We start from the raw sequence: 25879 nt of genomic DNA, 5'->3' as shown, positions 1-25879 counted from the left end.
CTTGTTGCCCTCATTAGCTTGGAGCTAGCTGTGCCAGGAACTGACATCCGGCCCGTGAAGCCCAGTGTCCATGATCTGAACGTCCAGCTGCCTTGCTTGGGTCTCAACACACTTTGAGTTATAATTTACATCCCAACACAGCAGGGTTTCTCCAGGACTTCCTTAAGTCAGTTGCACAGGGACCCTTGTCCCAATGTCTGAATTTTGGGAATCTGACGGAAGTCACCAGTGTGGTCACTTTGGAGAGCTGTGTGAAAGATACCCACAATGAGGTGACTTCTAGAGGGCTTGGAGGCCATGAAAATGGCTTGCATTTTTTCTGCAGATCACATGAATATTGTTTTGTCCAATGGTCAACATGCAACAGTTGGATTAACTGTGGTAATTTATCTCTAAAACATGGTGTTTCAATGACAGATCACCATGTGGGATATTCCTCAGGAGAGTGGGTTGACAGACAGAACCTATTCAATTCCAGGTCTTTGGGATCTCTGCATCGTTCATGTGATTTTCAACTTTTTTGTTAAACCCTTATTTTCTCCCCCAGTAGAGTTGTGAGCAAGAGTCCAACCTAGAAGAATTAAAAGCAGACTGAAGCCGGGCGCACGCCTATATTCCCAGTGGGATTGGGAGGCTGAGGCAGGAGGATCTTGAGTTCAAAGCTAGCCTCAGCAATGGCCCTAAGCAACTTAGTGAAATCCTGTTTCTAAATAAAATACAATAAAGTGCTGAGATGTGGCTCAGTGATTGAGTGCCCCTGAATTCAATCTCCAGTACCACCCACCCCCGCAAGAAAGGCAGACTGATCCAGAGGGAGGCTGTACATGAGATGCTGCTGTTATATCTTCAAGCTACAAGCAGCACAAACCCTATTAGGGATTGTGGCAGAAACTTCTACACCTACTTCATAGGTTACTAGCAATATTGCATAGAAGATTTCCAAGGAAAGCTAATGAACTGCTTTTATTTTTGTATGTATACTATTTCTATTTTTTTTTATCTCTTCTTTAATTTCTACTACAGTGAAGTGCCCAGCATCCCATGCTTTTGACACTATACCCCAGCCAACCTGCTGACTATCTGTATGGAAAAGGACTTGATAGGCTGGCCACAGCTAAAGACTATTATTTGGGGCTGGGGATGTGGCTCAAGTGGTAGCACGCTTGCCTAGCATGTGTGAGGCATTGGGTTCGATTCTCAGACCACATAAAAATAAAATAAAGATATTGTGTCCACCTAAAACTAAAAAATAAATATTAAAAAAATAAAGACTATTATTCAATAATCCTTAGTGTGCAAAAGAACTGTGTCTCAACCATAGCTCCCTGGGAATGCCTTCAGTGGCTAGGAAGGGGGGACAGGGTACCATTGAAGGCAGGTATCAAACCTGAAGAGCAATAGTGGCTATAGCCGAAGATGGTGAGGCCAAGAAATAAGTCTCTGGACAGGGGGCAGCTAGAGAGCTGACAGCCAGAAAGCTCCTTTTGAGGGACAGGATGTGCCCAGCTGTTCTGTTTCTAAGGCAGTATGAGGGGCGGGGACAGGAAAGGGAGAGAGCAGTTTAACAGGAAAGAGCCAGAGAGAGGATTGTCCTGTGGGCATCCTGCCAGAGGACAGGCGCAGAGTCCAGAGCACAGAGTCCCCTGCTCCTGGACAGCCTTGCCTGGGGAGGCTCCTTGCTCCTGTGTAATTTGTAGTCAGTGTTCAGGGGGGACACCCTACTCTCAGGAACAGTGAAGTAGTTGACTTTTCATCCCTTATAGCTCCTCAAGACCCTCCCCACTAAGCCTCCTTCCAACATGGTAAACATTCCCCCAGGAATTTCTCTAGACATTGCAGATAACAAAATCCAGACACTCAGGACATTGGAGGCCACTGGGGGTTTCTGATCAGTTCAGGCAAAAGGAGCAGGATTGTTATGAGTCTGCTCCCTGCAGGATTAACTGGACCTTGGGACACACCTAGTTGAAGACAGAGGACAGTGTACAGGACTGTCCAAGGTTTCCAAGAGAGAAATCCAGTTGAGGAATTTCCCTTAAATGCTGCTACCTTTTAATACTGAGTCTGCATGACAAACTTTAAGTAAGTACCATCATTAGGTCAGTATTGCTGATGGGAAAGGGAGCTTCAGAGACACTAAAAGAGTTGTTCAAGTTCTCTCTGCTAGAATGTGGTGGGGCCGTGCCTGTCACCCAGGGGGTGTGAACTGAGAGTCTGTTAGATTCATCATTATGCTGCATAGCATTTACAGCATTAGTTCCAAGCAGGAGCCACCCAACTCTCTGAACAACTTAGAACTTGGAATTCAGGGCAGAGTAGAATCTAGCCTCCTGCACTCCCTTTGAGATCAGAGGAAACCCCAGTTTCAAAGCCCACTTCAGGTCAGTGGGGAGCTCCACTTACCAGGTTACCAGAGCCTGAGACCAGGAACCAGGCTGTGTGCAGTCTGCCTCTTCCTAGGTTCTGCAGAGGAAGTGCTCTCATTGGTTACCAAATTGTCCCACCCCCAGAGTCTGGTTAGAGTCCACCCAGGGATCTCTGGGAAATGTAGTTGCACCATTGCTTCCTGGTGCCCCAGTGGACCTCTCCTTCCATGTTTTCCTGAGGAGGTGTGGGGATTTATATTATCTGATGGTTCACACGCCTCAGGCTGTGAGGGACCTTTGTATTTCACATAGTTCCTGCTCTCTGGGAGCTTGAGCCAGGCTTCCTGAGTGTGAAGTGGAAGTTCAGAGCTTGGAAAGGGCGCAGGGAAAGCTGTTCCAGTAACCTAGAGGGGGTAGAAGAAGGTGGAAGCTTACTGTCTTCACCAATTTCTGAGATCTTTATTTTCATTTTTTAAAAAGTTCTCTCATCCTCACTCCCTCTTACCTCTCCATTGGAAGGCACTGGCACCGTGAAAAGTGTCTGTACTTTGTCTGTGCATGTGGTGTGAGTGTGACATGTCGTACGGTTTTGTTCTGCTGGTGTTTCTATTTACATTAATGATATGGGTCTATACTCTTGCAAGTTCTTATTCATTTCCACTGTATTCATTACACTGTATTTTACAAGTTGTCTTCATGATATGATGGATGCTTGTACTATTTCTTTGGCACCTATTTTTCTATTACATTCCTCTGGTTTGCTGCTTTATAACCTTTATAACTCTCTACCTGAAGGTTTCTGGTGATCTGTGCTTGGGCAGGATGATTAGACCCACAGATAATGCCCCTGGCACAGCCACTCAGTGAAGATGATGGGAATTAGAAAGTGCATACCCCCATCTTTCCTTCCTTCCTTCCTTCCTTCCTTCCTTCCTTCCTTTCTTCTCTTCTTCCATACTGGGGATTGAACCCAGGGCCTCATGCATGCCACGCAACCACTTAGCCCTAAGCTATATCCCTAGCTCTCACCGCCCCCCCATTTTCTAATTCCTCAATTGGGTTTTTATAAAGCATGCGAAACACTGCCTCCTGGTGTTGTCCAGTGTGATTGTGCTTCTTTTGTCCATAGGCAACCTTCCAAGGATGCCTACTTTATTCATTTTTAAACCACGCATATATCTTTCATCTTACCTATCACTGACTCTTGGTTATAATCACCTGCCTTTAGAATCACCACCCTAACCAATACTTTCCAACTATTCCACTGCTACAAAAACTACTATGTTGCGATATACTTTATTGTTTTAACTAATATTCCCCTTCCTACTTTTTTCTTCTCCTTATTATGATAATTAGAATTTGAAGATGGAGAATAATTAATATTGGAATAATTCTGTGGGTTAAGCTAACATCCTAAAGTTGAAATCCATAATCAGAAAATATGAGTTATAAAAAAGTAAAGATTCAGATTTTGAAGTACAAGTCATTCTCTTAGGTCCTGGGCATCTGATAACTTGTGGATATTTACTCAAGGTTGATGACAATTGGAGAAGAATTTTGTTTTACTTTTAAAAATTTTATTAGTAAACTGTGATTATACTTAACAATGTTTCCATTGTGATATATCCATAACTTCACATAGCATAATTTAGTCTAATTCATTCATCCATACCTTCGCTTTTTGTCCTCTCCTCCTCTCCTTAACCCATTCGCTATATTTCTGATCTCCTTTGAATTTTCTTGAGATCTTTTTCCCACTTTTTTCTTTAGCTCCCACATATGAGACAAAACATATGACCCTCGACTCTTTGAGTCTGGCTTTTTTTCCACTTCAAATGATATTCTGTAGTTCCATCCAACTTTCCTGCAAATGATGTAATTTCATTCCTCCTTATAATTGAATAAAATTCCATTGTGTATCTATACCACATTTTTTATCCATTTATCTATTCATGAACAGACTGGTTTTATAACAACTTGGCCATTGTGAATTGCGCTGCTATGAACATGGGTATGCATATATCAATATAGTTAGTTTGCTGGCTTTAATTCTTTTGAATAAATACTAAGGAGTGGTTTAGCTAGGTCTTAGCTTATGCAATCTTATGGTGGTTCTTTCCTCTTTCTCTCTTTTTTTTTTTTTAAATGGTGGTGCTAGGGATTGAACTCAGGGCCTTGTGCTCTACCAACTGAGCTATATCCTCAGCCCCTTCCTTGTCTTTTGAGGAACTTCTGTACTGATTTCCATAGTGGTTGTACTAATGTGCAATTGCACCAGAAGTGTGAATGTTCCTTTTTTCCTGCATCCTCACCAGCTTTTGTTATTTTTGATGATTGCCAATCTAACTGGAGTAAGATGAAATCTCAGTGTAGTTTTGATTTGCATTTTGCTGATTGCTAATGATGCTGAACATTTTTTTTTCATGTATTTGTTGGCAATTTGTATTTCTATTTTTATAAAGTATCTGTTCAGTTTATTTTCCCATTTATTGATGGGGCTATTTGTTTTTATGATGCTAAGATTTTTGAGTGTTTAATATTTCTGGATATTAATCCTCTGTCAGAAGAGTAGCTGACAAAACTTTTTCTCCCAATCTGTAGGCTATCTCTTTATGCTGTTAGCAGATTCCTATTGTGGGGTGCCCAACACCCCAACAGAGTAAGTTTCTGCTCAGGAGGTGTGAGCCACCTGGGAAGCAAAACTCTGAAATAATTAGTAAGGAAAAGAGAGAGAGCCAGAAATTAGATATAAAAAGTGGAGTGTCTCATGGGTTTTCCAGTCCTAATAGGAGCTGGAACTGAATAACTGAACAAAGACTCCGATTATTTATTTAAAGGAGAGTACATCAAAGGGAGGGATAAAGTCTCAGCAGGAGGAGTCTTGGTAGTCTTGGTTTGGTGCTTGCTCCTTGGTGTGGCAGGGATCTTGCAGTAAACAGGTTGATTGGCATTTTGGCAAGCCACACCCATCTCAGAGGGTCTCTGTGGCTCTAGCAAGTCTCACATGCTGTGCTGAACTTGTGGTGAAGCTGGGTAGGAAGCCACATGAACCAGGCATTCTCAAACCAGCAGGGTTACTGCTGGGAGTTTCAGATACTAGCCCTTCCTGCCTAATGGCTTCAACATCCTGTTAGTTCACTGATGGCTTCTCAAAGATTCCAGTTCTGTGTGGATTTTAAATTTGATTCCATACCATGTATTAATTCTTTGTTTTAATTTCTAAGCTTTAGGAGTCTTAGTGAGGAAGTCATTGCCTGTACCCAACATATCAGAGTGTTGGCCATATATTTTCTTCTGGCTATTGCAAGGTTTCGAGTCTCATTTCTATATCTTTAATCCACTTTGAGTTGACTTTTGTGAAGGCTGAGATCGGGATCTAGTTTTATTCTTCTGCATAAGGATATCCAGTTTTCACAGCACCATTTGTTAGACAGATTTCCTTTCCTTCAACTTAGTATGCTTTTGTATAGTTTTCAACTATCAGCGGACTGTTATCTGTGTGGGTTTGTCTCTGGGTCTTCTATTTGATTCCACTGGTCTACATGTCTGTTTTTATGCCAGTCCAGGCTGTTTTTGTTACTGTAGTTCTGTGGTGTAATTGAAATTGGGTATAGTGATTTTTGTGCAGTGCTTTTTGGCTATTTTGGACATTTTATTCTTCTATATGAAATTTAGGACTGTATTTTCTCATTTTGTGAAGAATGTCATTGGTATCTTGAAGGTGATCACATTGAATCTGTAGATCTCTTTTGGTAATATGGCTATTTTAATAATATTAATTTTCCCTATCCCACGAAAATGAGAAGTCCTTCAATCATTTAATGTCTTCTTCAATTTTTTTCTTCATAATACTGTAATTTTCATTGTGGAGGTCTTTTACCTCCTTGTTTAGATTTATTCCTGGTTTTTTAAAAATTTTTTTTTGAGACTATTGTGAATATAATTATTTTCCTGATTTTTAAGCATATTTATGATATTATAGGTGTATGGAAGAGGTGTCGATTTTTGTTTGTTGATTTGTATTCTGATAATTTGCTGAATTTGTTTACCAGCTCTAGAAATATATATATATATATGTGTGTGTGTGTGTGTGTTTATATACATATATGTTTTCTTTCTTTTTTTTACAAAGAAATATTTTTTATTCCTCAAAATTCTAATGTCTAACAATCATTTTCCGAACATTTGTTGATTTTCATATGCACATTTTTCTATGTATATATAGATCCAGTAAAAAGGATTAAAAATATATAATTGATAGATTATAGATACCATAACTTTTAAAAAATGAAGTCCTACTATATCTGACATTTTATTTTATTTTTGATGCCTTTTAAAAAAAATTATTTATTTTTGCATTACAATTCTTAATATACCTTTATACCACAATTTATCATATCTCTGATTGTATATAAGGTATGTTGACACCAAATTCACATCTTCATACATGTATTTTGTATAGTGATGAGGGTCTCCTTTCACCATATATGTTTTCTAATATAACATCATATCATATACAAACAGTAATAATTTTACTTATCCCTTATTTGAAACTCTTTAATTTCCTTCACTTGGCCAATTGTTCTAGCTAAAATTTCAACTAGTATATTGAATAGGATGTTGAAAGTGGATATCCTCATCCTGTTTCTTATTTAGAGGAAATGCTTTCAGTTTTATTCCTCATTCAGTATGATGTTGGCTTTGGATTTATCATATATATAGCCTTTATAATATTGAGGTAAATTCCTTCTGTTCCTAATTTCTGCAGTGTTTTTAACATGAATGGGTAATGAACTTTGTTGAAGGCTTTTTCTGTGTTGATTTAAAGGTTATGTGATTTTTGTCCTTTATTCTAATAAAGATAAGTTACATTTATTGCTTTGTGTATATTGAACCATCCTTACATCCCTGGAGTGAAACCAACTTAATTATGAAATACAGGTCTCCTAATGCAGTTTTGTACACAAATTTCTAATATTTTATCAAGTATTTTTGCATTTATGTTTACCAGGGACATTGGTCTTTCTTTCCTTGATAAGTCCTCATGTGGTTTTGATATGAAGATGTTACTGAATTCATAGAATACATTTGGGAGTCCCTCTTTTTCTATTTCATGAAATAACTTGAACACTATTGGGATTTGTTCTTTAAAGGTCTAACAGAATTCATCTTGGTTTTGGGCTTTTCTTTGTGGAAGGCTTTTTATTACTGCTTTGAGTTCATTGCTTATTATTTGTAAGTTTAGATTTTCTATATCCACTTGATTCAATTTTGGTAGGTCATTTATATCTAGAAATATGTCCATTTCTTCGAGCTTTCCAATTTATTAAAATATAATTCTTCTAGTAGTTCCTAATGATGCTCTGGACTTCAGAGATGTCTGTGCTGATACCTCCTTTTCCATCTCATATTTTGTTAATTTGAATCTTCTTCCTTCCTTTTGGTTAGTTTGGCTAAGAGTTTTTCAGTCTTGTTATTTTTTTTAAAGAACCAACTCTTTGCTATGTTGGTCTTTTGTATTTTTTAAATTATATATTTCAGGGCTAGGGATGTGGCTCAAGCGGTAGCACGCTCGCCTGGCATGTGTGCGGCCCGGGTTCGATACTCAGCACCACATACAAACAAAGATGTTGTGTTCACTGGAAACTAAAACAATAAATAAAAAATTTAAAAAAAATAAATAAATTATATATTTCATTAATTTAAGTTCTGATCTTGATTATTTCCTTTTTCTACTATTTTTTTGACTTTTTTTTCTAGTATTTCTAGGACCTTGAGACACATCATTAGGTTGTTTATTTGGGATCTTCTTTATTTTTTGGTGTTTACATTTATAACTATAAAACTCACCTTAATAGTATCCTGGAGATACTGGAATGTTATATTACTATTCTTATTTGATTCTTGGAATTTTAAAATTTATCCCCTAATTTTATCTGATTCATTCATTGTTCAAAAGTGTACTTGTTTAATCTCCCTGTGTTTATGAAGTTTCTATAGTTTTTCTCATTGTTGACTTCTAATTTCATTCCATTATGATCTGATATGATGCAAGGGATTACATTCTTTATTTTGTTTTTGTTGTTTGCTAAGATTTGCCTTGTGATCTAAAATATCATCTATTTGCTGAAGGTTCCATGAGCATCTGAGAAGAAGGTTAATTTGGATATTGCTGGATGAAATATTCTGTAGGTGTCTGGTAGGTCCATTTGATTTATAATATTTAGGTTGAAGAGTCTTTACTAACTATGTCTGGATAACTGTTGGTGAGAGAAGTGTATTGAGAGAAGTAAATTGAGTCTATTTGGGTCTTTATGTCAAGTAGTATTTATTTTATGTAATCAGGTGCACTGATGTTGGGGCATAAATATTTGCTATTATTATACCTTCTTGTTGGATTGTTCTCTGTGCCAGTGTGAAGTGACTGTCTTTGTCTATTATGATTAATTTTGTCTTGAAGTTTGCTTTGTTGAATATGAGAATAGCTATTTCTGCTTGTTTTCAGGCTCCTTTTATATAGAATATAATTTTCTATCCTTTGGCTATCTTTGCCTGTATAAAGACACTCTTTGAAACAACATACAGTTGGGTCTTCCTTTTTAATCTACCTTGCCCATCTATGTCTTTTAATGAGACATAGAGAGTTGAGACCATTTACATTCAGTTTTATTGTAGGGAGATATTTATTAATTCCTGCCAGTTTCTTTTTATTTCTAATGCTAATGCAGTTTTATTTTTATTTGCTTAGCTAGGTTCTTATGATATTTGTCCATTCTTGAGCTCTGGAGTTTGTTTTTAATTTCTTCTATGTGTAGTATTTCTTCAAGCATTTCCTGTCATGCAAAGTGTATTAAAAATTAAGACACAACTATATGTTGTTTGCAAGAGACTTATACAGGTAAAGATAACCAAAAGATATAAAATTCTATTCCATGTAAAAGGAGCCTGAAAACATGCAGGTATAGCACTCTCATATCCAACAAAGCTGACTTCAAAAGTGGTTATGTATTCTTTTAGTTTACACTTACCTTGGAAGGATTTTATTTATTCTTTTAGGCTGTAGAATAGGCTTGCAGGATATAGCAAATTTGGTTAGCAGTTATTTTCTTTCAGGGCTTAGTATCACATCATTCCAAACATCCCAGAATTTTAGAATTTCTGCTGGGAAATCAGAATTACTTCTGATTGCTGTATTTACAAATATGACTTGATGTTTACCTTTTGAAGGCTTTAAATTCTATCCTTGTTCTTTATATTAGGCCTTTAAACTATAAAGTGTTGGGGAGAGGTTATTTTTTGACAGTGTCTACTTTGAGTTTGGGATGCATTCTGTATCTTGGTGTCCATCTCATTCTCAAGATTTGGAAATTTCTCTGTTATTATTTCCCTGAAAAGGTTACCCCCGCATCTCAGATACCTCTTTGGTTTCAATGATTCTTAAATTTGTTGTTTAATCTTCTCTGAGTTCTTGTGTTTTCTGTATTGATGAATAAATGTTTATATACAACTTTCTTAAAAGCTTCTAATTCTGTTGTCTGTGTGATATAATCTAATGGTGAGGCTTTCAACTAAATTGTTTTATTTGATTTATTCAGTCTTTCATTTCCAGAACTTCTGTTTGGTTCTTTTTCAGAATCTCTCTGTCTTTATTGAAGCACTCCTTTTCTTCCTCTATTTTGTTCCTAATTCATTCCTTAGATTTTTTTTAGTTTATTGGTCATTTTAACCATCAATTTTTAAATTCTTTTTCTACTGTTTCATCCACATCAATAGATAGGGATTCAGTTATTGGGGAGTTGTAAACTTTTGAAGACATTTTATTAGCCTGTTTCCTCATAGTTTTCAGAGGACTTGGATTTAAGCATCTGTTAAGATGCTTTCTTCTTCTTCTTTTATGTGGGGGTTATTTAGTGAGTAGTTATTTCTATATAATAAGTCCCAGAGTGGGTGTGTATCTTAGCTTCAACACATCTGATCAGCATAAAGTGTTAATTTCAACCACCAGTGACACTTTGAAGTAACTACCAGTAGTAGTGGTAATTTAAGAGCAAATAATATATCAACATTTGCTATAACAGTTATTTCTAGTGGTCCTTACAACTTTGCTGATAAAAGAGGAATGTGAATGAGAAATAATATAGACTAGCTGTGAAATTTAAGCATTAATGATAGTATACTAAATTCAATTGGAAGAAAGGATTAAAAAATAAATAGAGAAAAGAAAGGAAAAGAGAAAGAAAAGAGTGGGTGGAGGGAAGACAGAAATTAAAAAGAGGAAAATACAATGGATGAAGGAGAAAGGAATTGAATGGAGATAGAAGTGGAAAAAAAAAAGAGGTACCAAGAGAAGATCCAATTAATTGGCATTACAAAAAATTATATAGGACTCTGGCAAAACACAAAATTGGAAATCTATTAGGAACAGTTAATTTCAACAGTTAATGCAATATATTTGGCTTTCCTTTTGCTGAGGTTTTTGAAATAGAGTTGTTTTTTTTTTTCCTTGCAGTTGTGAATTTAGAAACTCTTTATGAGAAATTTTGTGAGACACAGATATACTGTTGCTTGTTTATTCTTAGGTCTGACCCAAATTGTCCAAATTTGTTAGGGGAGTCTGTATAATGAGCTCCACCTCCTCCTTGCCTAGTCATCTATGTGAATGGAGGGTTGTCTACTTCAAAGCAGACTTAACTCTCAAAATGGCTTTGTTATGTATTCATGGGTGGGAGTGAAAGTCTGTTAGGGGTGCTAACCAGCCCTCTCACCATCTCTGCTTGTACACCAATCTGGGTGCCTCATTCTGAGCGCCTCAGCCCATGTGCTAGAGGAAGAGGAGTGGTACATGTCTGCCTAAACTCCAGCCTCTTCTGTGCTTGCAATAGCATGGGGATCAGTGCTTTCCATCTGACTCTTATCTCTCCCAGTTTCTTTCCTCGTCAGCCATGATCCTCATCCCACAGCTCAGACCACACTTATAAAGGCAAGTGTCTTTTGCTCTTCTTCACTCTGCAGACTCGAAGACTGGTAATTGCTGTGGCTGCCATGATTTTCTCTCCACTCTGTGTTGTAGACTCACTCCTGTGTCCAGACTGACTTACAGCATGAGCACTCACCATTGAAAGCAAGTGTACCATGAATGAGTCAAGAAAGAAAGAAAGAAAGAAAGAAAGAAAGAAAGAAAGAAAGAAAGAAAGAAAGAAAGAAAGAAAGAAAGAAAGAAGAAAAAAAGAAGCAAAGTGTTAAAAATAAAAAAATAAAGTTCAACTGCAGGAATTCTTAGTCAACCACTTGGGAGTCAAAAGTTTGGTGTTTTTTTAAACTGTAGCTCTCTGGCTTTTCTACAGTGTTTCCCCACTGTCTTCCTACTTCAATTTGCCACTAAAGAACTGCTATTTTATTTCAGTCTTGGGGTGCTGTTATGATATGTAGTTTCTTCTGGTGTGCCATCTTTCCCTGTTCTTGGGAGCAGCATTTTAAGCAAAATGGAAATGAAGTAATATGGAATAACAGTTATTAATTGCTAATCTAGAATTTATTACTGAAATTATTTATTCATCCACATAAATAATTAACCTACTATCTTTCTTTTTATTTTTTGCAGAGCTGGAAATCAATCCTAGGGGTTCATGCAAGCTAGTTAAGCATTCGACCACAGAAACACATTCCCAGTCCTATTTTTTTAACCCTTTCTGGCACTGAATATGTAGTTATTAAGCTTGTTTAACCTTGATGAATCAGAAACCCAGGTTTATCCAGTACCTGATATTCATATGCTTTGAACTCAGATATATACAAAGAATTTCTTGTTCATTCTTTTAAGGCAAAGTGTGAAAGAAATAAAAGAATATGACTAGAGATAAGAAATAGGATGAAAGAAAGACCCCTTTGCAGAAGCCACCTAGCTCCATAATATCCTAGAACTTCCAAAAAAAAAAAAAACTTTGATTCACATTATAGTAGTCAACAATGTTTTATTATACTATGTAGAAAATTAGTTTTTTTAAAATGACATGTATTTTATAACATGTTTAATAATTTTAAATATAAATCATTTAATTTATAAGTTAAAACTTATATGAATATCATTGTTTCCACATTAAGAAAAATAGTTCATAGAAGATTGTGACTGTAAGAATCCTGGAAGAAATTAGTAGTGTGTCACCCCCTTAGTGCCAAATCACATGTTCCTATCTGTTGATTTAACTCTTGTCTTGAGGGCTATTAGGCTTTTTAGAACCAATAATGTCTCATTTTTCTTTATTGCATTCCACTTCTAAATCATATGGGTGATATTTTGTAAAAACTGGACATTAGATATATTATGGTTGAAATTAATGAAAATTATTTTCTCACTATTCTCTTTACTACCAGTAAAATTATCTGTGAATTTAGCAATAAATCAGTGTTGGAGAGTTTTCTGGCTCTATATTTCCCAATTTAACCATGTTGTTATTAAAACACTTCAGTATGATTAATTTGGAAAAGATGTGTAGCTTTCTTTAAAAAGTAATTTAAGTATATATGCTGACATTTTTTATGGGAGAAATGATATGTTTAGGATTTGTTTCAAATAATGTGGGGGTACAGAGGATAAGATAGCTTATTAGTTGAACACTGATGATCTGAGTGATGGATACAAAAGGGCTTATTTAGTCTACTCTGTAAACTTTTGCATATGCATGGAAAAAATACATTAAAGGATTAAGTACTTATAGCAAAAAAAGGGTGATTTTGCTTCTTATCCTAAATAGTAAAATATTGATCACCATGTTTGGGTACCAGTTTTCCTTCTAAGGAAATATTAAATATAGTTTTCAATACTTCTTCCACTTCTTCCTCTTTCAGAGTCTTAAACTCTACCAGGTCGACACCGTCCTTATAGTTGAATCTCCTATAGGTGAGGGTGAAGCCCACTAAACAGTGAACCCCTTCTGGGGTCTGCAAGGAACAAAATGATATACCTGTAAACACAGAGGCTGGGGATGTCTGAAGGTATGTATTCACAGACTCAAAATCTTCAATTGTTCTAGGTTCAAGAGTAAAGGAGTAGATTTTTTGGTATTTTTCCTTATCTAGGAGATCGGAATTGAGAAATTCTTGGTTTGGAATGTGCTGCTCTCTTCTGATTTGGTCCAGGTACCAGATGCCTTCTTCCTCTGTCAAGCGGAAGATGCCCGGCATCTGAGGCTGATCCTTCCCAGAAATTAATTCCAGAGGCTGCCACATCTGGTAGGAACATCCAAATGATGCATCAGCAATATAGTTCTTGCCACTGATGGTCACTTGTAATAGAAGGTGAACCATATGACTGCTGTATTTGTTGGTTGGAGTGATGTAAACATATCCTCCCAACATAGTGGTCTGAAAACCCATCGTGGTCAGAGCCCAGTATAGAAGATGATTGACCTGGAGGCACCACCCACCCCGCTTCTTCCTCACAACTTGGTCAAAAACGGTCTCTAAGTCCAACTCCATAGATTCCCCACAGTGCATGTTAAAGTTCTCAAAGGGGATAGCTCGGATCTGGTGCTGAAGAATGTTAGTTAATGTTTCCAAGTCCAATTTGTTCCTAGAGTTCTTATAGCCAATTCTTTCAAAATATGCTTCAATGTCCATGGTCCCTAAAGTAAGGAAAATAAAACAAAACCAAAAACAAATTATGCTACTTTTGCACTTGGATTTCCTAGAGCAGCCTAACTTTAGCTAGAATGTGTTTTAAATATGTAGATACAAATAATGCTTGCAAGTATCTATAATAATTCTTTTGCTTTGATTGGATGAAGTGATATATATTCATAGTTCACTAAAGTTCCAGCGACCTTAGCAGGAAAGTCTTATCATTTCTTCTATCTTTCAAGTATCAAAAACTGGAAATCCAGATTAAATGATGAGTCAAATGATAACCAGTTTAGATGTGGTTTTCTTAGTGACGAATAACCCTGAGTTCCAATTGGTATCCATTAAGATAGGCTTCTAAATGGTTCTGGATTCAAACAGGAGAATTCTACAGTAGAGTAAATGGCATTCATGGTACTTGACCCACTCAAATTTCCCTTTAGCAGAATCTTACGTGATTTCTGTACTCAAAGATTTATGTTGATTCACTCACTGATTGATGGATTGGCTCAACGAATATTTTACTGGGCTGGAGGTGTATCTTGTTGGTAGAATGCATGCTAAAATGTCATGGGTCAATTCCTAGTACCATAATTAAATAAATAGATAAATATTTAATTAAAAATTCTACTTTTACCCTTCAAAATATTACAATTGTGTGAAAGTTAGAATGACACATTTAATAAGTAGATAAATAAAACTTTTCCAAAATTTCTCAAATCTGTAAGAGTGCAATAAGACTGTGGGAAATACTAAAGCAAAGAAAGGGTATAGCATGTGTATAGGGAGAGTTTCAATGCCAAATAAGGTGGTTGTAGAAAGGCACACTAAGACCTCAAGGATGTAGAAATGGGCTCTGTGGACATATGTGGAAGATTTCTCCTAGTCCAGAGGTAAGGCAAAGGCTCCGTGTGGGAAGCTGCCTAGAATGTTTTAGGAACATCTAGGAAACTAGAGTGATAGGAGTCAACTGAATGAGAAGAAGACTGGATTGAGATGAGATCAGACAGGTAACAGGGACTTGATGGACATTGTGGGTGATTTGAATTTATTCTGAGATGAATAATTTAAATAATGAAGGCAGGTAAGAGGAGTGTTATGACTTGACAATGCTTGCCATAATCAGAGTGATCTTTCTGGCTTCTTTGTGGAGAGTGGGCCATACCTACTGAGCTTCCCAGATAGTCACATGAACCAGGAAGGGCCAGTTCAAAACAATCTTGGTCTGGGTCCAATGCTTGGGTCACGATTGGCACGTGGCCCAGCTAGACCAGTGAGATAGATGTTGATGAGGGATTTTCTGATGTGGGGCTGAAAGCTCATGGGCCATCAACCAAATCTATGGGGAGAAGCTATAAAGAAAAACACTAACAAAAAAAAAAATAAAAGAGAAGATGAGAAAAGGACTTGATGAAACCTAAAGCTATGTTTTTACAGTCAGGTAATATGAGGAGAAAAATAAAAAAAAGTCCCTTACTTTATTTACTCCACTTAGCCAGGATTTTTAACTTGCCATCCAAGAGCTTTGATCTCTTGAGACTTTGTGACAGTAGTGCACAGACCTTTGTGATGTGCCACAGCCTCAGATGACATGGTACAAAGGGTCCCCTGTGCTGATTGGTGATAAGCTAAGTATGTCTATTTTCCCTCTTGATATCCTCTCTCTCTCTCTCTCTCTCTCTCTCTCTCTCTCTCTCCCTCCCTCCCTCCCTCCCTCTTTTTGATCTAGTGATCCTTCTTACATTGCCGGTATTTCCCGCTTTCTCTGTTCTTGATGTCTGCAACATTTCCCCTGAGTCTGTTAGAGTAGTTGAATTACTCCTCATCCAAACTTGCATCTGCACCCTTCCTCACACTAACTAGCACCTTTTCTCAACCTTTAGACAGCTTCATGTCTGGGGAGAACAAATGGTATCTAGTTAGACCCTCCCAGATTTCCTTTGGCCCATAACTCAGAATCTGCACTAAGTATATAAGGAAGAGAGGAGAAGAGTGAGCCAAAAGGGAAAAGATATTTTATCCATGCCTAGCCCTATAATTATAACTTAGATCATCCAGATTTTATTAAGACATCACTTTAGAGAGCTAGAGATGTAGCTCAGTGGTAAAATTCTTGCCTTGTATGTGCAAAGCCCTGGGTTCAAACCCTAGCACCCTGAACCGAGCCAAATATATATATATATATATGTATATATATATTATACACATCTAGAAATCATTTTCTGTTTCTTTGGGAATGCTATCATTTGTTTTCAAGTGTGTTTTCTGTCTTCTATCATCCTTCCTGCACAGCTCTCCTCTTCCTCCAAAGACTATTCTTTTTCTTAAGACAAAATATTGCAGGTCCTTTAGAACAAAACCTGTTCTTGTTGAGGGCCTCCATATAAAAAAACATGTTTTAGCCCAATAATACTTGGTATTGTGACTACCCTAAGCAGTTTTGTATTACTAAAGCTGTGATTCCAGGCTTAAGTGCTGAAATCACTTGGAAAGTTGTTGCCAGGGAAAGAGTGACTCAAAAAGCTCCTCGCTTTACACGTTGATTGGTAGCATCTCTGCGCAGGCAGAGACCCTTTCCCTGCAGTTTGATCATTAACAGAGGAGAAGACTGGAAGGAGGCAATGTGAACGTACAAAGAGCCCAAGGAAAACTCAGAAAGTCACTTTGTACCTGTCTTAGTAAGTTGAACACAGGATGATCGTCAGTTTTAATATGAAAGTCTTACAATGTTTCTTCTTCTTGGTGCAACTTCTAGAAATAATGCAAAAGTTGGTTTCAAAAATAGATAACGTGACTTTTATCGAGAACAAAAGGGTAGAATTTTGGACCACAAATTATAAAGAAGCCCTAAAAGTCACATACAGAGGAACGGGAGGGAGTTCATAGTAAGTTACCATCTAAATTGCCTAGGAACAGTGTAGAAAGTAAAATCATGAGAAATGGAAGCAACACTGATGGGCTCTAAGCCTGGGGGTTCTGGAAGTCACCAGGAGGAGACCCAGAGGCAATGCATCAGATGACTAACTGCTGTGAGAATAGCCAGAAGGTGAACCATGTCCCAAACCAATGACTGCTATCAGGATATACACCAGACACATCACACAACAGTATATACTGGCAGCACCCAGCCTTCTTTAACCTGACAATAATATCGAGAGATATTGGGATATAAAAAGGAAATGTTGTTTCCAAAAAGGAGGCCAAGGATCACTCATAGAAAATATGCCATTACAATATCTATTGTCATATTCATCCTCTCTCACCTCCTTAGAAAATATCAAGAAGTTCAAGCCCAGTACCAGGCAGACATCTCACCAGCCACAATAAATTCAAGAAATACATAAGTGGTAGAAATGAATTACTCAGTCATAAATATGATGACAAAACAAAGTGAGAAAATACTATGAAATTGGAATTAGAATGTAAGACATAACTTGCAAAAATGTCATGTCCAAAAGACAAGCAATGGAAGAAGAAAATCAACCTGAATAGAAAGTTCTTCACAGATACTCGGCAGCATAAAATACCTAAAAAGACTCAATAATAAAGAGTGAAAAAAAAAGGTGATAATACATTGTGGCTTATGGAAAGAAAATTTTCAGAAATTAGAATAGTAATTAAGGACACAAAGTCTAGAGCTAATGCATAATTAATGATAAACAGAAAAAGCTATATTGATTGCCACAGTCTGGCTGGGCACAATTCAGGAGCCACTTGTCAAAAGAAACGAACTTTATTTTTAGAACCACACACGCCAAACAAAACAGCTCCTCAGGAAAAACCTTCAGAGCCCAACTGCCACCACGGGCTTCCCCCAAGCCTCCCACCTCCCACACTCCTCCTGCTCTTGAGGCCGATTGGCTGGGTCGTGTGGGCGGAGCCAAAAAAAGTCCCCCAATGAGCAGCTCCATAGTCTGAAAGGGCGGGGAAACAGCCCAATGAGCATCACCGCAGAGGAGCCAATCAGCTAGAAGTTGCTGGGGCCTCTGTGAGCCACTCATCAGCTGGCAGTCTGAAAGTTTGCTGGGGCCCCTTAGGCTGTGGCTCTCAACAATTGATGTAGCATGATATCATTAGTTATAAAGCAGCTTTCCATTACTGTAACAAATACCTGAAATAAATCAACTAAAATAGAGTAAAGATTTATTATACCTCATAGTTATGGAGTTTTCATGTGGTGGAGGAAGCTGCTCAGCTCATGGCAGAAGGGAAGCAGAGACATAGGGAGGGCCTGGGGTCCCAATACCTTATTCAAGGTGCACTCCCAATGACTGGGAAACCTCCCACCAGGCTCCACCTTTTAAAGGTTCTACCACCTCCAATTATACCATAGGCAGGGACCATCCCTTTAACACATGTGAGTTTGGAGAGCACTTATCTAAACAAATAGGAGATTATGCCCTTGGCTGCCAAAGGTTTATGTCCATCTCTTAATGTAAAAATGCAGTTAGTCTATTTCTAAGATATCAAAATGCTGTTCCAGCATTGCTCAAAAGTCCAAGTCCACAATCTCCTTAGAGACTCAAGGCAAACAAGAGTTTGTGATCACCTATAAAACAAAACAAAACAAAACAAAAACAAATTTTATGCTTCCAAGATAAAGTAGCATAGGTTAAACACTCCTGTTCCAAAAGGAAGAAGAAATGGAGTATTAATATGGAGGGATCCAACCAAAGTGGCACAAAAACCCAGGCAGGGTGACATTAAGTCCTAAGTTTACCTTCCGAAGTTTGTTTTTGCCCACTGTATGACCACTAGTATTTAGAGGGAAGAGTTAGTGGGAAGGAAATCAGGTTTCTCCTTCTCTCTCTCCCTCTCCCTCTCTTTCACTTGATTCCGATAAGCTAGCTGGATAAGGAAAATGACCAGACACTTGCCCTAATGGCCATCTCAAATAATTCAGGTAGACAAAATATTTTTTACTCTTTCCACATTTCCTTATTGGTGCATTGTAGTTGTACATAAGGATGGAACTTTTGTTACATATTCGTACATGAACACAATGTAATAATATAATCTGTCCAGTCCCATTCCCCCAACACTTTCGCCCTCCCTCCCTGCTTCCCACTCCATGGTCCCTTTCCTCTAACTGATGTCCCTTTGATTTTCATGAGTCCCCCCACATACACACATACATACTTTTCCTTTTTCCTCTCCAGCTCCCACTTATAAGAGAAAACATCCAACCCTTTACCTTCTGAGTTGGCTTATTTTGCTTAATGTAATGGTCTCAATTTTCATCCATTTTCCGGCAAATAACATAATTTAATTTTTATTTATGGCTGAATAAAACTCCATTATATGTGTGTGTGTGTATGTGTGTATATATATGACACACTTTTTATTTATTTATTTTTTTGGTACTGGGGATTGAACCCAGGGGCGTTTAATCACTGAGCCACAGCCCCCAGCCGTTTTTGTTTTTTATTTAGAGACTGAGTTGCTTAGCACCTTGCTAAATTGCTGAGGTTGGCTTTGACTTCTGCCTTGGCTGCCTCTCCAGCCACTGGGATTACAGGTGTGTGCCACCACGCCCAGGTATAGACCACATTTTCATTATCCATTCATCTGCTGATGGACACTTAAGCTGGTTCCATAGTTTAGCTAATGTGAATTGTGCTTCTATCAACATGGGTAGTATGCACGCATCTCTGCAGTATGATGGCTTTAATTCTTTAGGATAAATACCAAGCAGTGGTAGATGCATCATATGATGGTTTCATTACCAGTCTTTTGAGAAACTTTCATACTGATTTCCATAGTGGTTATACTAATTTACTATCCCACTGACAGTGTAAAAGTATATCCCTTTTTCTCCACATCCCCTCCAGCATTATTATTTGTATTCTTGATCACTACCATTCTGACTTGTATGAGATGAAATCTGTGTATATTTTATTTGCATTTCCCTAATTGCTAATGATACTGAACATTTTTTTTTCATATATTTGTTAGCCATAACAAAAGGTTTTTATGAGGACAAAAGGAGAGTTGTGTGTAATGAACAAAAAGTTAATATGCTGAGTTTCATCTAGCCACTTCATAGCCATCTTGGTAATTCAGGGATAGTTTCGCTGTATTTGAAACATTGTTGTGATTATAAATGACCTTCATCTCCCAAGCCCTTGTCCTGTGGAAGTGCTGGAAAAACATATTTTTTTTGGCAAGCTAAATATTCTTCTTCTTTTAATTAGAGAACAGGATTAGCAAATCCTTGGCCCACACTCTGATGCTGTGTTAGGACTACCAGGTGGTTTCACCTGAAGAAAGATGGCTGATGAGAAGATCTGGGGTGCAGTGTTTAATCCTCCTTGTCCCCTTTTTCTGGAATAGTTGATGCTAGTTGTTAATATTTTAGTCATTTAAAGAGGGATTTTTTTTTAGAAGTTACAATAAAGGGAAAAAAAGAGTGACCTTATAAGAGGGTGATAATGCAAAATAAAGCTAGCTTAAAATGGGGTGGTATGACCAGGCATGGTGCTGTAGCTTGTAGTCAAGCTACTTGGGAGGTTGAGGAAGGAGGATGACAAGTTTGAGGCCAGCTTGGAAAATTAGCAAGACCCTGTCTCAAAATAAATGTAAAAAAGATTATACCTCAGTGGTCAAGAGTCCCTGGGTTCAATTGTCAGTGTCAAAATAAAGTAAAATAAGAGTGTCACAAGCAAAAACAATGACATTTTTTATATCTGTTACACTAAATCTCCATGGCCAGTATTTGAGGCACCCTGGTAGGATGTGAGCTCCCAAGGGCTTGGGCAACCCCTGTGGCTTTGCTTGCTGTGACCCACATGGCTACTACGTCTTGGGCTGTCTCCACTCACTGTCTGCAGCTTCCCCCGGCAGGTATTCCACATCCTGGCTTCTCTCACTTCCAGGGGTCTCCTTTGCAGCTTTAGCTTCACTCTAACAGATTCATGAATCACCCTCAGGCGGTGTTTCCAGGGAATCTGTTCTTCCACACAAAGCCCCCATCAGGGCTTTCCTGTGGAATCTGGGTGGGAGATTCCAAGCCTGTAACCAGCTCTGTATGGTTGCAGACCCAGCAGCTGATGGAAAATGCCAAGGTCTCACTGGTGCAAGTTCTGTTCGTTACCACTAGAACCACAGCTGAATTGGCCTCTGAGTACATTGCCCAATGAAACAAACCTCAGAGTAATGAGATCCAAAGTTGCCCAGAGCCATCAGGATCACATTTTTTGAGCTTTCTTCTAAAAAAAAAAAAATGCTTCCCTGGAAAGTCTCTGAAACACACGTGCATTTTTACAGTTCTGGGCTTGTGATGGGTAAGGTCTTGGCGTTTCCTGAGATAACACTGAAAGCATATTTCCTATCACCTCAGTGCAAAGTGTTTGACTTCTTTTTAATGGTAGTTATAATCATACCTTCGTTGGCCTAAAACTAAACACATGCTCCTTTTCTGGCCAGATGGCAAGTTTTCTGAATCTTCCTGCTCTGTTTCTCTTTGCTCCCAATTCTCCCTGTAAATCTGGTCAAAACCAGTCAGGAATATCTGTGCTGCTGCCTGAACACTGTGCTGCTTGAAATTCCCACCACTAGATCAATTCGCGCATCACATTTCAGGTCAGCCTACTGCAACGTTGCAGAGTATCGACAAAAGGAAACCAATTTGTTTGCCAAGGTGTAGATTTTCCAATATCCCATTCAACGTCATGTCACTAATGACTGGAAAGTCTGCTATGAAACTCTACCTCTGAAAGGTTCTACCACCTTCCAAAGCACCATAGGCTTGGAATCAAGACTTGAATATGTGTGCTTTGGTAGGACACTAATTCAAACCACAACATCATATAAAAAAGAAAACTTTGATATTCATAGTAAAAGCTCATAAAAAGACACAGCCGGGAATGGGGATATTGCTCATTGGTAGAGCACTTCAGTCATGTGCAATTCCCCGGGGTTAAACCCACATACTGAACAAGAACGAAAACATAACTCAAACCAATCAAACAACAACAAGGCAAAGATACATCCATTACAGTCATCATTATGACAGTCAGAGAGAAGCTACAGGATCAAAAAAAGAGGCAAACAATCCACTTGGTGCTTCTGAAGAGGAGAACTCAAAAAGTAGGAGAAAATGTACAGAAGATCAAGAAGTACTTGGATCAAATGAAAAAGTGAAGAAACTGAATCTGAAAAACAAGACAGGCAAGATTCTGGGAGGCTTTGGTTCTACATCCTTGACACGAGAATACATTCTGGTTACATTTTTGAGATTCACAATTAAAGAGAACTACTCAAGCATCTGGCAGAGAGAGAAAATGTTTCATAAGGAAGAAAATATCAGGCTGGCGACAGAATGTTCCCCAGAAATATCCAAAGGTGAAGTCATGGAACTGCGTCTACAAAGTATTGAAGGAACTTGATGGCCTTGAACATTTTACTTTCACTGTTCATTGAATCATAAAGGAGATAAGCATGCAAAGACTATCTCAAACATGAAGCAACTTGAGAAATGCAGTAACAATGAGCTGTCCTGATAGCCAAGAAGTAAAAATCAAAAGGAAAATTAAGACAGGCCAGAATACTAGTACTGGTGAGCATCTGTTCCTTCTAAAATAGGGCAAAGAGGAAAAGTGATGAGCACTAGAGCTATAGAAGAAGCCATTCCGTGTGTACAGATATACAAAGACATGGAAATTTAAATCTGAAGATTGAGAAACACCAATGCAGGAAAGTCTCGTCCAGTATTGTCAATATTGGAACTGTTAAAGTCTTTAGAATATCAAATCGAGGAGACAGAGGTTCCTCAATTAGGCAGTGCCAGACCTCATGGAGTCAAGGCCCCAGGTCCTCAGGGAAACAAGGAAACATATTTCATTAGCAGTGATGGAAAGTCTTTAGGTACAGGTCAATTGGCAACTCTTGATTTTATGGTTTATCTTGGGAATGTAAAGCACTGGAGCCATCCAGTCCAATGAGCACCCAGTTAAAATTTTTGTATTCAATCAATTCTGGTTAAATGATTGAAATGTATGATGGAAAGGTATAATGAAATGTATAATGAAATAGGGAGGGGTGGAGCCAGAGAACTGGAGAGTGCACTTCCTAAGTAATGTAAAAATTAAACACACACACACACACACACACCCCAAACAAACAAACAAACAGAATTCACATGAACCCATTGGACTAGTGCCCACCATCAGAATAGAAGGGTCAATACAGGGCATGCTCACTGCGCCCAGAAAAGGTGAAAGAATCGGGAGGATTCAGGACTGTGGTCCCTACGGGGACAATGCTATCTGTAAGTCACTTAGGTCCTTTAGATTTCTTTAATGTGTTACTGTGCTCCCGGAATGGCCGGTGTCCTTAAATTTAAGAACCTGTAGTATTGATTCCAGGGATTGATGTCCTGCCAGTCCAGCCCTGGGTTAAGATTTATTGCATGAGGTCTTGAAAGTTTGGTGGCCTGGCTGGAGTCTGGACAGAGTCTTGAGTTGTAATTTACATCCCGATGCAGCTGGGGTTCTCCAGCAGTTCCTTAAATCACCTGCACATGGATCTTTGTCTCAGTGTCTGTTTTTGAAGAACTGAACTTAGGTCATCTTGGTGGTCATTTTGGGGCTCTGTGCGAAAGGAAGTTAAGACACATAGAGTGAGGCCACTGCCAGAGGGACCTGAGTGGCACATGAAAGCTTGTGTTTTTCTGCACATCACCTGGATGCCTGTTGTTTTCTCGAATGGTTCACTTTCAGTAGATGGGCTTCTGTGATTTACCCTTACGTGCCAAGGTACTTCAAACCCAAACCACCACCTTTGGATGTGCCCAGGAGGGCAGGTTGGTAGGAAGAATCCATCGTTCAATTCCAGGTCTTTACAGTCTCTGCATCTTTTAGGTATGACAGGGCTTTTCAACTTTTTGGTGAAAGAAACCCTTATTTTTTTTTTGCCCCAAATGGAGCTGTGATCAAGAGCCCAATAAAGAAGAACTGAAAGCAGATTGAACAGAGGTAGATTACTTATGATGTGCTGTCACACCTTGAGGCCACAAGCAGCACAAATCCAATTAGGCAGTGACTTTGATGACATCTTGTACGCTTAGTGCTGATTTTCTGTTATCAGTGAATATAAGAGTTATACACAGAGCTAGTGAGTTGCTTTTCTTTCTGAATGTATAAGTTTTTCATTTCCTATCATTTCCCTTTAATTTTCTTTGGTGTCTTCCACAGTGAAGGGAATATCTTTCCACTACATTAACACCACACCCCCGGCACTCACAAAACCAGCCCTTTGACTACCTGGATTAAAATGGACTTGCTAGACTGGCCACAGCTAAAGACTATTATTCAACAGCCTTTGGGCAGGTCTTCTGCTCTCTCAGCCATGGCTCCCTGGGAATGCCTTCAGTGGCTAGGAAGGGGGACAGGGTACCATTGAAGGCAGGAAGCCCACCTGAAGAGTGGCTAGAGCTGAAGATGGTGAGGTCAAGAAATAAGTCTCTGGACAGGGGGCAGCTAGAGAGCTGACAGCCAGAAAGCTCCTTTTGAGGGACAGGGTGTGCCCAGCTGTTCTGTGTCTAAGGCAGTAGGAGGGGCGGGGACAGGAAAGGGAGAGAGCAGTTTATCGGGAAAGAGCCAGAGAGAGGATTGTCCTGTGGGCATCCTGCCAGAGCACGGGAGCAGAGTCCAGAGCACAGAGTCCCCTGCTCCTGGGCAGCCTTGCCTAGGGAGGCTCCTTGCTCCTGTGTAATTTGTAGTCAGTGTTCAGGGGAGACACCCTACTCTCAGGAACAGTGAAGTAGTTGACTTTTCACCTCTTATAGCTCCTCGAGACCCTCCCCACTAAGCCTCCTTCCAACATGGTAAACATTCCCCCAGGAATTTCTCTAAACATTGCAGATAAGAAAATCCAGACACGCAGGACATTGGGGACCATTGGGGGTTTCTGATCAGCTCAGGCAAAAGGAGCAGGATTGTTATGACTCTGCTCCCTGCAGGATTAACTGGACCTTGGGACACACCCAGTTGAGGACAGAGGACAGTGTCCAAAGTTTCCAAGAGAGAAATCCAGTTGAAGAATTTCCCTTAAATGCTGCTACCTTTTAATACATCGACTGAGTCTGCATGACAAACTTTAAGTAAGTACCATCATTAGCTCCGTGTTACTATGGGAAAGGGAGCTTCAGAGACACTAAAAGAGTTGTTCAAGTTCTCTCTGATAGAATGTGCTGGGGCCGTGCCTGTCACCCAGGGGGTGTGAACTGAGAGTCTGTTAGATTCATCATTATGCTGCATAGCATTTACAGCATTATTTCCAAGCAGGAGCCACCCAACTCTCTGAACAACTTAGAACTTGAAATTCAGGGCAGAGTAGAATCTAGAGGAAACCCCAGTTTCAAAGCCCACTGCAGGTCAGTGGGGAGCTCCACTTACCAGGTTACCAGAGCCTGAGACCAGGAACCAGGCTGTGTGCAGTCTGCCTCTTCCTAGGTCTGCAGAGGAAGTGCTCTCTTTGGTTACCAAATTGTCCCACTCCCAGAGTCTGGTTAGAGTCCACCCAGGGATCTCTGGGAAATGTAGTTGCAGGGCTTCCTGGTGCCCCAGTGGACCTCTCCTTCCATGTTTTCCTGAGGAGGTGTGGGGATTTATATTATCTGATGGTTCACACGCCTCTGGCTGTGAGGGACCTTTGTATTCCACATAGTTCCTGATCTCTGGGAGCTTGAGCCAGGCTTCCTGAGTGTGAAGTGGAAGTTCAGAGCTTGGAAAGGGTGCAGGGAAAGCGGTTCCAGTAACCTAGAGGGGGTAGAAGAAGGTGGAAGCTTACTGTCTTCACCCATTCCTGAGACCTCTCTGTTTTCACTTTTCTTTCTTTCTTCCCTCATCCTCATTCTAATTTACATCTGTACCCAAATGCACCAGCACTATATAATA

At 39.0% G+C, this 25879-nt stretch overlaps 2 protein-coding genes across 3 annotated transcripts in view; both read right to left on the bottom strand.

Annotated features, from left to right (window-relative positions):
* Positions 1-25435, bottom strand: part of LOC124094840 (arylamine N-acetyltransferase 2) — a 37441-nt gene extending 12006 nt beyond the window's left edge. Inside the window, exons 1-2 of the mRNA XM_046447842.2 lie at positions 25379-25435; positions 2404-2770 (exon numbers count right to left, since the gene is read on the bottom strand). The gene's annotated coding sequence lies outside the window, so the exon portion shown is untranslated. The remainder of the gene's footprint in view (positions 1-2403; positions 2771-25378) is intronic.
* Positions 12318-25465, bottom strand: LOC124094841 (arylamine N-acetyltransferase 2). 2 transcript variants are annotated; one of them, XM_046447844.2, is made up of 3 exons: positions 25379-25465; positions 16653-16733; positions 12318-13987 (listed from the first exon to the last, which is right to left on the bottom strand). In XM_046447844.2, exon 3 carries the CDS (start codon positions 13980-13982, stop codon positions 13110-13112), a length of 873 nt encoding a protein of 290 aa, XP_046303800.1. In that variant the 5' UTR covers positions 13983-13987; positions 16653-16733; positions 25379-25465; the 3' UTR covers positions 12318-13109. The 2 variants fall into 2 exon arrangements, with proteins under 2 accessions (XP_046303800.1, XP_046303799.1); XM_046447843.2 differs by lacking the exon at positions 16653-16733 and having other exon boundaries at positions 25379-25461.
* Positions 25466-25879: the final 414 nt, after the last annotated feature.

The sequence above is a fragment of the Marmota monax genome, unplaced genomic scaffold, assembly GCF_021218885.2.
Source record: "Marmota monax isolate L192 unplaced genomic scaffold, Marmota_monax_Labrador192_F-V1.1 WCK01_AAM20220418_F8-fsc00040, whole genome shotgun sequence".
In the NCBI taxonomy this organism is placed as follows: Eukaryota; Metazoa; Chordata; class Mammalia; order Rodentia; family Sciuridae; genus Marmota; species Marmota monax.
Note: the sequence above shows the minus strand (reverse complement) of the source record. Positions and strands in the feature narration are given on the sequence as shown.

What these genes read in the sequence shown, in the direction of transcription:
- LOC124094841 (XM_046447844.2), bottom strand. Translation starts at nt 13,982, where the DNA reads ATGGACATTGAAGCATATTTTGAAAGAATTGGCTATAAGAACTCTAGG.